General features: G+C 34.0%; 1 protein-coding gene across 26 annotated transcripts in view; it reads left to right on the forward strand.

Annotated features, from left to right (window-relative positions):
- Positions 1–11,505, forward strand: part of LOC110438664 (uncharacterized) — a 38,576-nt gene extending 27,071 nt beyond the window's left edge. For 13 of the 26 annotated variants that reach the window (XM_073951199.1, XM_073951212.1, XM_073951198.1 and 10 more), the window contains 9 exons: positions 998–1,123; positions 2,013–2,138; positions 3,030–3,161; positions 3,960–4,094; positions 6,397–6,491; positions 6,663–6,719; positions 6,869–7,244; positions 7,488–7,679; positions 7,837–8,657. In XM_073951199.1, coding sequence (XP_073807300.1) covers positions 998–1,123; positions 2,013–2,138; positions 3,030–3,161; positions 3,960–4,094; positions 6,397–6,491; positions 6,663–6,719; positions 6,869–7,244; positions 7,488–7,679; positions 7,837–7,946 — 1,349 coding nt within the window. In that variant the 3' untranslated portion in view covers positions 7,947–8,657. Of the gene's footprint in view, positions 1–997; positions 1,124–2,012; positions 2,139–3,029; positions 3,162–3,959; positions 4,095–6,396; positions 6,492–6,662; positions 6,720–6,868; positions 7,245–7,487; positions 7,680–7,836; positions 8,658–10,857 lie in introns of those variants that run through there. The other 13 variants (XM_073951213.1, XM_073951196.1, XM_073951208.1 and 10 more) reach the window with 4 other exon arrangements.
- The last annotated feature ends 850 nt before the right edge of the window (positions 11,506–12,355 follow it).

Here is a 12,355-nt window from a genome sequence, read left to right on the forward strand (position 1 = left end):
AATCAGGATTTACATAGTCGAATCTAAATTTACCAATTCTGTATTCGACTTATAGTCAAATCATATGGTTTGGGGCGGGGGTAGATGAGGGCTGGTGTTAGTGGGAGCGGAGATTAACGGGGTCTTATAATAAAATAAATAAATAATCACATACGGAGTGCAAAACTGGCTCGCAGTAAAACATATCTTCTAAAGTTTGGTATAACAATAGGCTATATACGAACCTAAGGGGCAAAAACTGGTGGTTCGATGTGAAATCAGACATAGAGGAACCCCCATATAGCCAAAATGTCATGATGCTCCTTTCATAATTTACTTCTGCACATATTCGACTGAGAGATTGGTAGTTGCGAAGCTTCGACTATTAGGGTTTACCCTATAGAGAGTAGTAATGAATGAAGGCAGATTACCAAAATAAGTGATAATCTGTAATGGGGTCATCACAATACCATTAATTCAGCCCACGATACTATACCAGCTGAAGTATCATGATACCAAGTAGTATTGCAATACTGTATTAATTCAGAACTCAAATCTATGAAATAAAGCAAATAGTCAGAAATACTATATTTTAAATGCCATAATACTTCAATTCAATTCCATTATTATTAAAAAAGTAATTTTTGTACAGACTTTTTCTGCTTTTTTGTATTTACTGTGACTCTTTTGTTGTTATTGCAATAATAATAATAAAATAAATTAATTAATAGTTGATCATGCTATATGATCTGTCATGACTGCAGCAAACTATGTCCCGTATGCAGACAATTAAAATGAAAGTAAAATAAAGTGGTCTATTGATTATTTGCTGGCACAAATGTTTGAGCATTTCAGTAACTTTTCCACATATAAGAAATTGTAGAATCGTTAATGATGATACTACCATTTGCAAACTACAGTGGCACCAAAATTTTGGAGCCATAATATTGCGGTGCAACCAAAGTATCGGTAAACTGCAAACCTGAAATGATCTCTTCCATATTTTGATGCACTTTAGGAGGCAGAAAAAGAAAAGTCAAAGAAGCTTTTCAGGATGACGAAGATCAGGAGGACTTGATGCCAGCAAAACGCTGTAAACCAACACAGTTCCCTGATGAAAGTGATGAACCCGGCCCCAGCTCAGGTCAGTTTACTACCACAAGAACACACTTTTCTACAGCTTTGTTAAAGAGATATACTTCACCCAAACGTGAAAATTCTGTCATAATTTACTGACCCTTTACTTGTTGCAAGCCTATTTGATTTTCTTTTTTCTGTCACACAAAAAAGACGATATTCTGAACAAAGCTGGAAACCTGTCATCATTGAATTCAATAGTATTTGTTTTCCTGCTATGGAAGTCAGTGGTTAGGTTTTTAGCTTTTTTCAGAATATCTTCTTTTGGGTTCACCAGAAAAAATTTTGGGTGAACTCTCTCTTGAATTTGGTGCTTTAAATTCTACATTGTGATGTAGGAAGTGAAGCGTTTTAATCAATTAACCAAAAAAAAAACTAAAGAAGTTAATTAAAATATTAAAAATTACCAATTAATAGGAGTGTCCCTGAATCAGGATTTACATAGTCGAATCTAAATTTACAAATTCTGTATTCGACTGATAGTCAAATCATATGGTTTGGGGCTGGCGTAGAGGAGGGCTGGTGTTTGTGGTAGTGGAGATTGACAGAGTCTTATAATAAAATAAATAATTAAATAAATATTTACAAATGGAGTGCAAAACTGACATGCAGAAAAACAAATATCTGGTAAAGGTTGGTATAAAAATAGGCTATATACGAACTTAAGGGATGAAAACTGGGGATTCGATGTGTAATCAGACATTGAAGAACCCCCATATAGCCAAAATGGCATGATCCTCATTTCATAATTTACCTCTGCAAATATTTAACTGAGAGATTGGTAGTTGCGAAGCTTTGACTATTCGGGGTCACCCTATAGCGAGTAGTAATGAATGAAGATTACCAAAATAAGTGATAATCTGTAATTAACACTTTCATATTTTGATCCACTTAAGGAGGCAGAAAAAGAAAAGTTGAGAAAGCTTTTCAGGATGACGAAGATCAGGAGGACTTGATGCCAGCAAAACGCTGTAAACCAACACAGTTCCCTGACGAAAGTTATGAACCCGGCCCCAGCTCAGGTCAGTTTACTATCACAAGAACACAATTTTCTACAGCTTTGTTAAAGAGATATACTTCACCCAAAAATTTAAATTCTGTCATAATTTACTGACCCTTTACTTGTTCCAAGCCTTTATGATTTTCTTTTTTCTGTCAAACAAAAAAAGACGATATTCTGAAGAAAGCTGGAAACCTGCCATCATTAAATTCAATAGTTTTTGTTTTCCTGCTGTGGAAGTGAATGGTTAGAGGTTTTCAGCTTTCTTCTTCTTTTGGGTTCATCAGAAACATTAAACTCATAAAGGTTTGGAACCACTTGAGAGGGAGTAAATTGTGCGTAAAATCTTTTTTTTTTTGGGGGGGTGGTTAACTTGGTGCTTAAAATTCTGCATTGTAAGGTTGGGAGTGAAGTATTTTTAATCAATTAATCGATAACCTAATCAAATGAAAATAGTTAATAAAATTACAAGTAGTAGGAGTGTCCCTGAATCAGGATTTACATAGTCAAATGATATGGTTTGGGGCTGGGTTGGGGAGGGCTGGTGTTTGTGGGAGTAGAGATTGGTGGGGGTCTGATAATTAAATAAATAAATAATCACATATGGAGCACATAACTGACACACAGAAAAACATATCTGGTAAAGGTTGGTATAACAGCAGGCTATGTACCAACTTAAGGGGTGAAAACCAGTGATTCGATGTGAAATCAGACATAGAGGAACCCCCATATAGCCAAAATGTCATGATGCTCTTTTCATAATTTACCTCTGCAAATATTCGACTGAGAGATTGGTAGTTGCGAAGCTTGGACTATTCGGGGTTACCTAATTGCGAGTAGTAATGAATATAAACAGATTACCAAAATAAATGATAATCTGTAATTAACTCATCCATATTTTGGTCCACTTTAGGAGGCAGAGGCAGAAAAAGAAAGGTCGAGGAAGCTTTTGAGGATGATGAAGATCAGGAGAACTTGATGCTGACAACATGGCGTGAACCACCACAGTTCCCTGATGACAGTGATGAATCCGGCACCAGCTCAGGTCAGTTTACTATGAGAAGACCCTTCATTTCTCCAATTCTACTATGATTAATTTGGTCCTTAAAATACAGTTTGTTAAATTGAGTGATATCAGATGACTGTCATTGCTGATTTTGATTCAGAAAGAGTGCTATGGGTAATAAACAAAAGCCATCCCTTACCAACATATCCGGTGTTATTCCATATGATAAGACAGAAGAAGAGTTGTATGTATTATTCTTGTAATGTTCTTGTAGTAATTAGCGGTGTTACTTTCATATTTTTTTAAAATATTTGCCACAATATTTTGTTTACTGTAATATTCTCCAGTTGAATGTGGTATTAATTTCACATTTCTGTAGTATATACCACAGGATTTTCTTGTACTGTATGCAATCTTCCTGTATGTTCTTGTGGTAATGAGTTGATATTGCCACATGAAAACAACAGAAAAATCACACGCATAATTCTAAATTCTTGTAATACTCTACTACAGAAAGTGCTGTGGTGATCCTGTCATATTTTGCTCTGCTTATTTGGTCTGTCATCAATTTATTTTGTTCAGCAGGACCGCAAGATTACTAAAGCCCGTTTTTGTAAGGGATATAACATGGATAGGAGTGTGAAATTGGGTTTATGTTATCGTTCAGTGGCACAAATTTGTAAAATGCATAGAAACAGCCACAGTGTCTTGAATCCTTTCATTTGAAGAAAGGGTCACAGATTATAATGACTTGTTAAAATTAAATAAAATATAGAATATAAAATCTATTTATATTATAAAAATTATTAAAATGTTTGTACATCTAATGCACTGTAGATGAAGGAGCTTCTCAGGATGATGAAGATCTGGAGGACTTCCAGGATCCGTCACAGTTCCCTAATGAAGATGATGAAGATGAGGATGATTCTTCCAAATGCAAGTCAGATGTTAGAACAACAGACTCCAGCCAAGGTTAGTCTTTTATCACGAGACATCACATTTCTCCTGTAATTCCTTTAACATGGTATCATTTTTTCTTGAAAAATCTCCGGTAAATTCTGGATAATTTTTATTAGTGTTGGGCAGAGCAAGGATTCATGAAACACTGAAATCCAAATCACCACCAAATCTATAGGTCTGAAACCACTTTGACAGAGAAACAGTTAAGCAAATGAAAGAATTAAAATATGTTGTGTTAACTATTCATTCCATCAAGAGGTGGAGAGTGGATAATGTTCACTCCTGGAATGCAGTTGTCATGAGTTTGAATCCAGGGCAAAGCATGTTATAAACATTTAAAATATGTGTCTTTTATGGTTCTGTTCTTGTAATGTGTTCGGTCTGACATCTGAATAAACTTTGTAAAGAAATGCAGAGTTTAAGAGAAAGAGTAGGAAGGTCCACAGGCCAGGATTCAGAGCATCTGCAATGTGCTGTAGTTGTGGTACATGTTGGAGCACTGCCTACTAGGCTATGTGCGATTGTTTGGTTTTTCAGACTCTCAATCAAATGCAGATTCAGAAGGCATGTCAAGTCTCGGATCACAGAGTGAATGTGACATGGGTGTTTTAAATCAGTGTTTGAATAGTGCTGAGCACAGGTTAACTGCAATTAATCACATCCAAAGTAAAAATTTGTTTTGACATATTATGTGTGTGTGTGTGTGTGTGTGTGTGTGTGTGTGTGTGTGTGTGTGTGTGTGTGTGTGTGTGTGTGTGTGTGTGTTATATATACAGTTATATATACAGTGTTGGGGTAACGTGTTACAAGTAACCTGAGTTACCTAATAATCATACTTTTCTAAGTAATGAGTAAAGTAACACATTACTAAAAAAAATAGGTAATAATAGTTGAGTTACTTTTATTGTAATGTGATGTAATGCGAGTTAAAAAAAATTGCTGAATTAAAATTGATGTTGAATCCCGCACTCAGTGATTGTTTTCCTGCAGAAACAGACAGAAACCAAGATGGCAGAGCTTTCATTTTCTTTAATGGAAATATTCTCATTATTCTCAACACATGGAAGAAAAGGAAAAGGGGCTTATAGTCTTAGTGCTCATTTAACTTCACCAATAAAACAAAAAGTACACAAGCATCAGACACATTGCTTTTAACGTTCATTACTCTGTAAATATGGCATGTATACCTCTGGGGTCAGGAAGTTCTCAGAAGATAACATTAATCCTACATTATTAGTTGTTGGTGTGTTTTTATGCGGTGTGTTGTTAATTGCAGAGCTCCTCTATTTAAAAAAAAAAACCTGTTAAAGGAATCAAACCAGGTCAGAAAAAGTAACATAACCAATTACTAAACAGAAAAAGTAACTGAGTAATGCAAGGGCGACGCGGTGGCCTTGGCAGAGTCAGTTGGCATTTCTAAGTAGTTTGCTTGTTCTACCCGTGTTCGCGTGGGTTTTTTCCGGGTGCTCCGATTTTCCCTACAGTCCAAAGACATGTGGTACAGGTGAATTGGCCATAGTGTATGTGTTTGTGATTAAATGTGTATGGATGTTTCCCAGTGAGGGGTTGCGGCTGGAAGGGCATCCGCTGTGTGAAACAGTTGCTGGATAAGTTGGTGGATTAATAAAGGGACTGAGCCGAAAAGGAAATGAATAAATAAGTGAATGAGTAATGCAACTAGTTGCTTTTTGGGGATTAACTTGATATTGCAATGCATTACTTTCCAAAGTAACTTTTCCCGACACTTTATAAATATATATGCACAGTGAGTACAGAAAGTATTCAGACCTCTTTAAGTTTTCACTCTTTGTTATATTGCAGCAATTTGCTACAATCATTTAAGTTCATTTTTTCCTGAAAAAAAAACACAGAATTGTTGACATTTGTGCAGATTTAATAAAAAAGAAAAACTGAAATATCACATGGTCCTTTGCTGTGACACTCATACATTTAACCCAGGTGCTGTCCCTTTCTTCTGATCATCCTCATACATAAAACAAAATTCTAAATTATACAAAACTATTTTGTTACATTGATATATAAGTTGCTATACATTCTTTAATATTCTATACATTTTCTCAGATATATGCGTACAAGTGTCTATTTGTATATACATAATAAATATACTGGGGTTAATCATGATACATTTTTGCCCTTCACTAGTTTTGAAACATCTGTGCTTTGGCATCTTGTCGCTAAAATGTCAGTTTTATTAGTTTGTCAGTAAGCAAACACCGTTTTATGGCACAATGAAACTCAACTGAAATATATTTCCTGGTAAACTATCATATCCATTTTGTTTTGTTTTTTTCAGGATCTCCTCTTGACAATTATGAGCTTGGAAGGAAGCTGGGAAAGGGACACACTGGCACTGTCTACTTGGCAACACGCAAATCTGATGGAAAAAAGGTAAGTCACTTTTGCGGTACATGTTGTTTACTTAATCTTTCTTCTTGTAAAAGGAGTGGCGTGTATGTTGACGCATGTCCATGTTGTATTATACACATGTGTTATTGGATTTATTATGATTTGTTTTTCATTGCTTTAGGAAAAAGTATTAATATTTTGTTGCTTTTGCAGGTTGCCCTGAAATTCGTTCATGAGTCAGACTTAGATCCAGAATACATAGTGGAGATGGTAAGTAAACAACATAATAAATATATCTGAACACGTGTTGAATCTTTGGTGTAGGAATCTATATTATACACATTACATAATACAGTTATAATTATGCAGTTACATCTTACAGTACACATACATAACATTTTTCTAATATTTTTCTCTAGCCTGGATATGCCTATTATGCACCTTTGGAGGCTGAACTACTTCTTGAACTGCAGACGTCTCCCATATGTCCCCACATCATAGAGTTATATGACTTTTTTGACGTGGGAGAACATTATATCTATGTCCTGGAGTACATGCAGCCGAGCATGACCTTGACTGCATTCATCAGAAGAAACAATGGCCGCTTGACTGAAAGTGTAGCACGTCACCTGACCCTGCAGATCCTACTTGCATTACAGAACTGCTTGGAGCATGGCATTTACCATAAAGCAGTCCATGAAGATAACATCCTGGTGAATCCAAAGACCCTTCAAGTCAAGTTGATTGATTTTGGCAACAGTGACTATTTTCGGGGCCGCTTAAAACCGCACGTTGGTAAGATGCTTTTCTTTCTACCTCCCCTGCTGAAACCTCTGGTATTGCTGGTCACCGGCAGTTCTAGATTGCAGAATTTATGCTGGCTGTTTTGTTTTTCATTTTTAATGCCACTTATTAACATCCCAGCTTATTGATCTTCTACTATTATTACACTGATCACTTGTAATGAAATAGTTTTGATGGCATTATTATAATAAATTGCTGTTCTACTCTTCTAACTTAAAATCTGTTGCTTTACAGGACTTGACCAGATCTACTGCAGATGTCACCAGCATTCTCGTCTAGTAAAATCTTGTGGCTTTAGGCCTGTACATTTTGCTCTAGAAGAAAATGTTACGTCTGTGGCAAGACTCCTGGCAAGGATGGTGAATGGATATTGGCCCCTTCGCTCTGTGGTTGAGTATCCAAGATTTCACCCCAGTGTATCCAAAGGTGAGACAATAGCTCAACATAAAGTGCTGTTACAGATATAAAAGGACTGTGTTGTCATGGCTGTAAAAATAGAAAATTATGTATAACTTTTATAAACAGTTTTCATGTTAAGCATGTGAGAATATACAAGACTAATCAGTTCTCTCCTTTTCTACAGAATGCCGAGATCTTCTGACGATGTGCTTCAGATTCCGTTTTGACTTTGGACCCACTATAGAGGATGTTATTGATCATAAGTGGTTCAGCTTGAAAGAGAAAGACATCTAATTGACAGAAACCACTGGCACCTTCGGATTAGGCTTATTGACACTTCTGGTGGCACATCTGGAGGGCTTGATTGGGGATATGGTGCAGGTCCAAGTAGATCACCAGGCAGGTGTTTAGACTAGCCAACAAAATCAATTCGTCCATACCTTTAGTTAAGTGACAGGACATCTGACGCACAGAAACCATTGCACCTGTTAATATGCTTGGCGACTGGTGTCAGTGGATAGTGGCCCTAGCCACTGGAGCTTGTGACGTGTGCTGAAGCGTTGTGTCCTGTGTCACTGAGATTGTCGCAGTACGTGTCGCTGTGTGGCTCCTCTAGTGGTGACTGACAGCGACTGCTGCTGCTGCTGACCGTTGACCCAACATGAAGTAGGTTGTGTAACGCACACACTTAACGACAGAACAACATTTTATTAATAATATAAAAACCGCCAAAAAATAATATTTATTACATTGCAGAGTTTGTTTATACAACATACTGGGCTTAGTATTATTATTATTATTATTTTTACTGCACTGAAATGATAAAACAGCGTAAGATAAGTTGTTTAAAGAAAAAAAAATCAAAAAAGAATGTAAAATATGTCGTTTAATCACCAAATTGGAGATTTGTGGAGAAGTGTTTTATTATTTTGTCGTTCACTAAACATACTGTCAAGTAATTGTGGTAATGTCAGCAACAATTCTTTTAAAAATGAAATATAATGCAAAAAAATAATTTATTAATAATTATAAATTATAATCCTAAAAATATATATTGATATTATCTAAATTATGTAAATTAGAGTGATAATTTCTAAGTTATAACGGAAACTTATATAATGCACAAAAGTAATAATAAACATATTTTAAAGTATTTTTGATTAAAGCAAAACAATAAATAAGTGTGTCATTTTTGAATGTTTAGTTTCACTTCGTTCATTTCACAAAGCATAAAATGCAAAAATATCTAATGCCATAATTTGGATGAGAAGTGCAGTTTTGTTTGACTTTTAAAAAAAAAAAGCATAAAAATATGACATTATTTTTAGAATAATTTTAATCATTTAAAATTAATTAACTGATTTTAAAATACAAAAGGCTTAGTAATATTATTATTATTATTATTTCTGCACTGTAATGCTAAAACAGCGTAAGATAAGTTGTTTAAAGAAAAAAATCTGAAAAGAATGTAAAATATGTAGTTTAATCGCCAAATTGGAGATTTTACTGAAGTGTTTTATTATTTTGTCGTTCACTAAACAAACATAGTCAAGTAATTGTGGTAATGTCAGCAACAATGCTTTTAAAAATGAAATATAATGCAAAAAAGATTTATAAATATTTATAAATTATAATTCTAAAAATATAATAATATTATCAAAATTATGTAAATTACAGTGATCATTTCTAAGTTATAACTGGAAACTTATATAATGCACAAAAGTAATAATAAACATATTTTAAAGTAATTTTGATTGAAGCAAAACAATAAATAAGTGTGTCATTTTTGAATGTTTAATTTTCACTTCGTTCATTTCACAAAGCATAAAATGCAAAAATATCTAATGCCATAATTTGGATGAGAAGTGCAGTTTTGTTTGAATTTTTAAAAAAAGCACAAAAATAAAAAAAAACAAAAATTTTAGAATAATTTTAATCATTTAAAATGAATTAACTGATTTTAAATTACAAAAGCCTAATATTGTTGTACAAATGAACACTGCAATGTACGCTGACATCACTTTGCATTTTCACCGTCACACATGACTAAAATAAATATTATTAATATTGTCAATTTAACATTTCTCACATAATTCACTTTTTTAAAACCACTACTAAATTAAGTTTTGATGTCATCTGGTGTGACACCCTAAATTATAGTTTATTATTATATGAATTATATATGTTCATTATATAACTAATGCATTAACTAGTGTGTTAAATAATGTATTTTACTTGTGAGATTTAGTATTGCTGAATAAATAGGTTGTTCATTGTTAGGTCAGGTTATCTAATCCATGAACAAATGCATTAGTGTATGTGTAAGTAAACATTATCTAATTATAAAGAATGAATGTAAAGTGGTGCATTAGAAGACGTGTAAATTAAAGAGTAATGTCCACTAATAGTCATTTTACAGCATCGTGTTACCTAATTTATTAAATAACAGATTAATATATGTTTAGTTAACATTAACAAAGTTTAAGTAATGCACAACAGATGTGTTGTTCACGGTTAATTCATGTTACCTAATGCAATAACTAACATCAACTAAATCGCCCTTATTGTTAAGTGTCACCAAGACATTTGTTATTAGAAATTAGTTATTCAAACTACTATGTTTAAAATACTTTAACATTATTTTTCAAGTTAGCAACACGTGTATATATAAAAATGTATGGATAAAGTTATGTAAATGTATTTTTTCACAGCAGGACTAATCATTTTAATATTTTATACTGTAAATATTAGATTATTATATAATTATTATTATATTATATATTATTATATCATTTTGATCTCTAGCTAGACTAATACAATATTATATTGATATTTAGTTTTAATATAATAGCCTATATGTTATTCTGTCGTTAAGTGTGTGCGTTACACAACCTACTTCATGCTCGGTCGGCGGTCAGCAGCAGCAGCAGTCGCTGTCAGTCACCACTAGAGGAGCCACACAGCGACACGTACTGCGACAATCTCAGTGACACAGGACACAACGCTTCAGCACACGTCACAAGCTCCAGTGGCACGGGCCACTATCCACTGACACCAGTCGCCAAGCATATTAACAGGTGCAACGGCTTCTGTCTGTCAGATGTTGTGTCACTATACTAAAGGTTTAGATGAATCTTTGCATTGATCCTGTTGGCTGTCTAAACACCTGCCTGGTGATCTACTTGGACCTACACCCTATCCCCAGTCAAGCCCTCCAGATGTGTCACCAAAAGTGTCAATAAGCCTGTCAGCGGGTATTTCGACCTGCACCATATCCACGATGGATGCTCATACTTATCAACTCCTCCAACATCCAGACTACAGCTTCGCCCAATTGAATTCATCTGAAGTGAATGAAACTGAAGCAGCTTCAACAGTGACATTTGTATTGAACTGATGTGAATGAAACTAAACCGGGCCAGACAGCACAGATACCCTTTCATTTTCCACCGTCTTGCTGCAGAGCTCTTTGGAACATTACACAAATCGCATTAGTCATTGCCTGTGTAACGAAATGTAAACGGCTCCTTTTGTTCAATAAAGTTTAAATAAAATCAGAAACTAATTTTTTCATGTTCATAAAAGCGAAAGCAACCATGTGACTAAGCACGGTTTTGCTGCTCTTTTATATAGGGGTGCTAAATTTAGCTACTTGCCACAGAACCACTAATTATTTAGAGGTCATATGTTATGCGGCACTGGGCAAATTTTATTTGGAGGGAAAATAACCAAAATGTAACGTGAAATAAACAATGAAAAAACAATAATAATGCAACAATATTTGTGTATTTGTATTAGTGGCCGAAATATATTTTTGGACAGGTCTTGTCAAAAGTGAGCGGGCACTTTCACTAATAAAAAATATACCACAAATTTTTCATTTTTAATAATCAATTTCATTGCACAGCGATTTTATATCCAAAGTTATACAACAAAAAGAATACTACATTTTGATGTTAAAATATAACCATTTAAACAATGACTGTTATTTGTTTCAGTATTCAAACCTTAAATAATGAATGCAGCATGTGAAATAATGAACTAATATGAAACAACACAGCCTATCAACATATAAAGGACTTATATTTAGCAAAATGCTCTTTTTATTTTTTTATTTTTATAATTTTATTTTAATTATTTATTGTCTTCATAATTAATTAGAGCTTTAGACAAATTCCTGCTCAACAATTTGGAAAACAATGTACGCAGCTACCCCAGTACCTATATTTTTAAGTTCACAGAGAACAAAAAAAAAAACACAGAAACATGTTACACAGCCCTATAAATGTCCAACTTATATTTAACTGAATCATATAACGGCCTATAGCTGAAATGTTGAAAATTGCTGATTTATTTTTATAAAACATTTGTCAAAACATCTAGATTTTTTTTTTGTAAAAACAATACCGATATTTAAGAATCCATATTTATTTTATTTATTCATTCATTTGACTTGTTTATTGGTGCATATATAGGCTATACTTTTAATCATACAACAGTACCTTGAACAGCTACAGTGCCACTCAGTAAAGCTTTCAAGCTAAGTCCAAAAAATATATGAAAGATGATTTTCTACGGTGACAGCCGACATCACAACACGCTGTAACCATCTTTCAGGTGGTATAGCTGGCATTAAATTACAAAACAAGCATGCTGCAGTCTGGTCTTTAAATTAAACTTGCAATTATTTCCTCATTGTTTAA

This window comes from Danio rerio, chromosome 5, assembly GCF_049306965.1.
Source record: "Danio rerio strain Tuebingen ecotype United States chromosome 5, GRCz12tu, whole genome shotgun sequence".
Lineage (NCBI taxonomy): Eukaryota > Metazoa > Chordata > Actinopteri > Cypriniformes > Danionidae > Danio > Danio rerio.